The following is a 6,000-nucleotide window of genomic DNA, read 5'->3' as shown; positions in this document are numbered from 1 at the left end:
AATTACATATAAGTATACTTCGCATAAAAAATTATGCAAGCCATTATTGTGAGGAGGCGTCGATTTCGAGCCAGACCTAGGACAAGGTGGCTGAATCAAATTCACAACCTTGCCTTGGAGCACCTTGAGACCGAACCCGAACATTAGGGTGTTTCAACAAGAAAAAATTTTTTTTGGCAATATTCTCAGGGTCCTGTATTTGATGAGACAAGAAAGTTTTTCTTCGACGACCTATAATCAGACGCCGTTAAGAGGTGGCTGAACGACCCTCTCTGTAGTGTAAAATCAGAAATATATTCTACAGAGAGGGTCGTTCAGCCACCTCTAAACGGCGTCTGATTATAGGTCGTCGAAGAAAAATTTTCTTGTCTCATCAAATACAGGACCCTGAGAATAGTGCCAAAAATTTTTTTTTCTTGTTGAAACACCCTACCGAACATCTTCCTGAAATGGTGGAGGACCGACAAGCGTGAGCTGCTAATTTGGATGTCTTGGGCCCGCAATCCCAATAGGGATAAGCGGTTGAAAATAATGATGATACTTAGCACAATTTTGAATGATAAATCTTATCTAATTTCTATAGCAAAGGAAAAGAAAGATAGCATTTTGAAAGAATGTTCATTATGGGAAAGTCACTGAAGCCCAGAAGTTAGTATATATTTTACCGTTTGCACGCAGGCTGGAGACAAGCTGAAAAATATGAATTAATACCATGTCCAAATAGCCTATATTTTTGTAAAATGCGTTTTCAAAAACTTTAATTCGAGTTTAATGTCTGGATCTTCCGTACCCTTCCCTACATTTGCCCTTGTTATTCCAATTGTACAAAAGAACATAAAATTACAGAATATTTAACATAAAAAACATAAGTTAAGCAAAAATATCTGAAATTAGAAAAAAACGGGGTAGGGGAAGTGTTTTAGGCTTCGCACATACTCTGACTTCAAAAACACTTCATATTTTTCCCATATTCCTTTTAGACCTAATTTTTTATGTAATATGAGACTTAATAATAGTTATTAAAATATATTTTCACTAGGTCAGATTCAATAAAGGAATATGGGAAAAATATGAAGATGGAGAAAGAAAAAAAAGAAGATTAGGTCCTAAATTTACTTTCTCGAAACCACAAATTCAACAATCTTTTTCTTCTAAAAATATTGAGTTTAAACTATTCAATTTTTAAAGTCTTGCATTACGTCTTTGTATAATCCATAAATTTTAATATTTTGCGTAATTTTCAATGTCCATACGCGCAATTTATTTACAAGCCACTTGTTTTATTCATGAAGAAAATTTTCCAGAATCAATTTGAAGTCTCCTTCTCACTACACGGCTCTAAAATTTGCAAGTGTCTTAAGTTTCCATTGAAAAGTGTCGCCAGTTGCTTGCACAAGAAGCCATAAAAAAGTAAATTAAAATGAGGAGAGACAGTCCGGTCGATGAACTTACTCTATAATTAAAAAATTCTATAAATAAATTGATCTTGGGCAAGTTTCGCTTTTTTTTTTAAAACAAACTCAGAAAAGTGTGATGAAAGAGATGTGATTGATATGGTCGATTCCTTAAATCCGATTGAAAAAAGGGCTTTTGTAAAAAGAAAAACTTCTTTATTTATCTCACTCGCATATTTCATTTTCAACCATTACACGTTATACTTTTCAAATCTCTGTACAAATTAGAGGATAGTTCTTTTTTTTTCTTAAAAATAACATCTCTTATTATTCTCTGTCATTGTGGAAAAAATTCTTTTTAGAATATTGTGGAATATTTTGGGTGGAATGTTAAATGCAGTGTTGTCTTTTTTTTTTAATTGATTCATTTTTTTCTTATTAATCTGATATGATGTTAGAAATTGCTGCCGTAACAACCACTGATTGGTTTCTATATTCTTCCTCTAGAGAAGAAGATATTTTACCTTCTTTGTCTTTTTTTTATTTTTTGCACATTAAAATCACAGACGACAGCCAATGTCTCAGGGAAAAATAATAATTTATCTCTTCTGTATTTTGGTTTCTGGACACTTTTTTGCCATTACCATTAATTTTTATAACCATTGGCCCACAATGTCTTTTGTTTCTTCTCTTTCCATCTACCTGTAACTCTCAGGTGTAACATTTCTAGTAAGTGTTAACTGAATAATATCCTTAAGTACACACTATTTGACTAAAAAAATAAAATGTTAACAAATAAATTCTCTTTTACTGTATAAAAAATCATCTCAATAAAAAAATTCTTCATTAGACAACAATTGACAAATAGATTACTAAAAAATACTACAATTATTTAAATTAACAAATGTTAAATTAAAAAAAATCACAAAATTGTGGTCAGACCTTAGTAAATAAAAAAAGAGGAAATATTTTACCTAGCTTAAGTGGTAATAGCATTAAATTACATCGCCGCTTTCTTTCCTATACTTCTAACGCAATAAATTAAGATTCAAGGGTACATGATCATGATCAGTCACGATACTCACTAGCAGTGTTTAGCATCACAATCTCATCCTCACTTCCGTCGTCTGTGTCTGTGATGGGATCCCTCTCGTCATCGTAATAGGGTTGCACTTTCATACCTTCTGCAAAATACAAAAAAGAACATTGTTCCAAACGTGAAAAAAAATCAATCCAAAGATGAATTAATTTCAGTGAAAATTGATATTATTAGGTTTCGTACATTTTACCAAGGTGCGTAGAAAATTCACGCAATGGAATTGAAAAATAAATAAACAATATGATTCTAAAAATGATTTTTATATCTCTAAAAATAATATCCTTTCGCTTCAAACAACTCGGCCCAATGAATTTCCAATAATGCTGTTCCATCGCGCGGAAGTGTATTTCTGGAAGTTCTGCAAAATATTCTTTTATAACCATTTTTCTTATTCCGATAAAAAAAAATGTTTTCCATGAAGAAATTGTTTTTAAGCGCTATAAAATGATTTTAGTTGAGGTTCTTTACAATCTAATTTTTCGTTGGGATAGATATTAACAAGGGCTTTCAGGTTCTTTATTCTAAGGGTATTTTCTGACGACACTATGATAAAATCATGCCAAGATTCGCAGATATCTTAACGCGGAAATTCTTAACTTTTTCGTATCTTTTGGGACTCTTGGTATACCGGGTATACCCAAGAAGAAAACTTTAGTTTTTAATCTATTTAGAATTATAAAAATATTGTTTTTTTTATGGATAATTTTAATAAAGGAGATCCAAATCCAAGATAATTTTTGCGAGCACCTAGTTAAAGTTTGCAAATGAAGACATTTCTTCAAGATAAGCAATTTTTTCAGTTTTCACGGGATGCATGTGTCACAAAGACCAAAAAACAACATTATTTTGTCTAATTTTTTTTCAACATAATAAAAAAAATAATTTAAGCTCTTAAGCATATGTATTCTATAACATTTTAACTATATATTTCTGAAATTTTTATTTCAAAATGTAAAAAAAATCAATGTTAAAAAGAAATCAAGAACGGATTTTCGAACAGCTTTTTGAATCAAAAAAAATTACTTTGGGGTAGGCAAGATTACTCAAGCAAATTCACCAATTTTTACCTGGTAGCAAATGAGTTAAACTTCTTTTTGAACAGAGTTTTTGAAAAAAATATTTTTTACAAAATGTTAAACATAAATTACCAAAGTTATCATTTTCGGAGAATTTTATACCACATTTATGTCTTTTAAAGAAAACATAAAATCCTTGGTTTGAGTTTGTTTCTTTTGATGAAAGGAAATATTTGTTTTCGTTTTACTTCGGATGAAACAATTAAGGAGTAGCCTTGACCACTTGAAGGTTTTTTTTTTTCAAAAAAGATCTCCGAAAATCAGGTCCGAAAGCCTAAATTTTCAAAATTTTTTATCTAAAATTCCAGAAAATATAATGTAACTGTTAAAGTATGTATGCAATTATTTATTTAAGTAATGTCATATTTTAGCTTTCGAGCTTGAATTAAATACTTTTTTTATTCTGATGAAGAAACAATAATTGTTTTTGAGAAAATATGCTCTTTTTCGGTCTTCGTGATCCACGTAACTTGTTAACACAACCAGTGGTATTTCGTGGAAATTTTCAAGTGCTTTTAATCTATGCTTTTCATTAAGTATTTATTAAACCATGTATATATTAGATGAGTTCATATATTCTGTCAGTAGAAGAGGTCGAAAGTTTGGAGTGGTATATCTCAGCTCCTGATGAACATAATTGGATGAGTGAACTATTGTTGGAAAGCTTTGTTCATTAGCTTTTAGAATCTGGTATATGTAGTCTGCTATGAGTAAACCATGGTTATCCAGAACCATTTATGTCGAAGATGACACTTTTTGCAGCGTCATTTTTGACCATCTACTGCTGGGACCAGGAGTGACCCACAATTCTTGCACTTGGACTGTTCGTTAGAGGAACTCAAAGGGTATAATTTGTAGAAGAAACTTTTTTTTTGGACATCTTACTTTTTTTTATTCATCGACTTTTGCAAGAATTTTGAAGTGTTAAGCGCAAGGAAAAAATTACAGAAATCCTAAAAGAGTGGTTTCTGGAGGGGAAGGATAGACGTGGGAATGAAATTGATGTGATATTTGGATTCCTTGGATCAACTTATGGGGGAGTACTTAGAACATTCCAAGTCGATATCTTCATTAGTTTGTCCAGAAAATGAGATAGAAGGATTTCTGTCATTTTTTCTATGCGTGTAAAATGTTAAAATTCTTGCAAAAGTCGATGAATAAAAAAAAGTAAGATGTCCAAAAAAAAAGTTTCTTCCACAAATTGTACCATTTGAGTTCCTCTAACGAACAGTCCTTGTGCGATAATCGTGGGTCACTCCTGGTCCCAGCAGTAGATGGTCAAAAATGACGCTGCAAAAAGTGTCTTCTTCGACATAAATGGTTCTGGATGACCATGGTTTACTCATAGCAGACTACATATACCAGATTCTAAAAGCTAATGAACCAAGCTTTCCAACAATAGTTCACTCATCCAATTCTGTTCATCAGGAGCTGAGATATACCACTCCAAACTTTCGACCTCTTCTACTGACAGAATATATGAACTCATCCAATATAATATTTTTCATTCTATAATGGCCCTAGACACACTTACGGCTTATGACCAGCGCACAATAACTTTTGTTTGTAAACATGTTTTCAAAATTTCCCATGAGAATGAGCGAGATGACTAGATCTAGATCTCACTCACTCTTAATGAAATGTCAAAAGCATGTTTACTAAACAAAAGTTATTGTGCGTTGGCTATTAAGTTGAGAGACGGCATAACGTAATTAGAATCAAAATATTAATTTGACTAAATTTCCATCAGTTTCCCACTAAGCCGTTTCTCGGCTTAACCCTCTAACAATATTTTCCTTAATATGCGTAAGAAAAAGTTGTAAGAAAATGTTTTCTTGGATAATTATGATCAAATAAAGTCGAAAAAACCATATATTCTTTATTATCTATTTTAGTTTAGGCGCTAGGTGAGAAAATATAATTTTTTTCAAACTCTTTTTGCTTCTAAAATTCACATTTTTACTTTTTTCAAAAAAATTTAAATAAAATACATAAAGTAGAACGACAGAACGACATATCTTCCAGTAAAAAATAAATTTATTTCAGTCAGACTACTTTAAACCGGTATTTTTCTTATAATTGAAAATGAGCTTTTTTTGCGCAAATAATTTTTGTTGGTTTTTCTCCAACCTGTCACACGAAACTGACGACAGCAACCAAACGAAAAGTCTAAATAAACTCAAACCTTCAGAAAAAATATTAGTAAGACTGTGACTACGGGCACTAAAGCATTTTTAAATAAATTAAAATTTTATAATCACAGTAAATGTGATTTTTGTGATGACCATCTTGAGATGGTCTTACCTGACAGAGCATTAAGGTCTAAATAGACTCAGGCTGATCCTCCAAAATATTTAGCCTGTAAAATTCAGCAGTAGATATGTATCCCAAATGTCATACATTGTGTGCTTAGGATCATCAATTAGAACTC

General features: G+C 31.4%; 1 protein-coding gene across 1 annotated transcript in view; it reads right to left on the bottom strand.

Annotated features, from left to right (window-relative positions):
• Positions 1-1,588: 1,588 nt before the first annotated feature.
• LOC129806922 (carboxypeptidase D) overlaps positions 1,589-6,000 on the bottom strand; it is a 38,288-nt gene continuing 33,876 nt past the window's right edge. Inside the window, exon 8 of the mRNA XM_055855790.1 lies at positions 1,589-2,578. Within this exon, the coding sequence (XP_055711765.1) occupies positions 2,463-2,578 (116 nt within the window). The 3' untranslated portion in view covers positions 1,589-2,462. The remainder of the gene's footprint in view (positions 2,579-6,000) is intronic.

Source organism: Phlebotomus papatasi, chromosome 1, assembly GCF_024763615.1.
Source record: "Phlebotomus papatasi isolate M1 chromosome 1, Ppap_2.1, whole genome shotgun sequence".
In the NCBI taxonomy this organism is placed as follows: Eukaryota; Metazoa; Arthropoda; class Insecta; order Diptera; family Psychodidae; genus Phlebotomus; species Phlebotomus papatasi.
The sequence above is the reverse complement of the archived record's forward strand: the minus strand, read 5'-3'. Positions and strand labels throughout refer to the sequence as shown.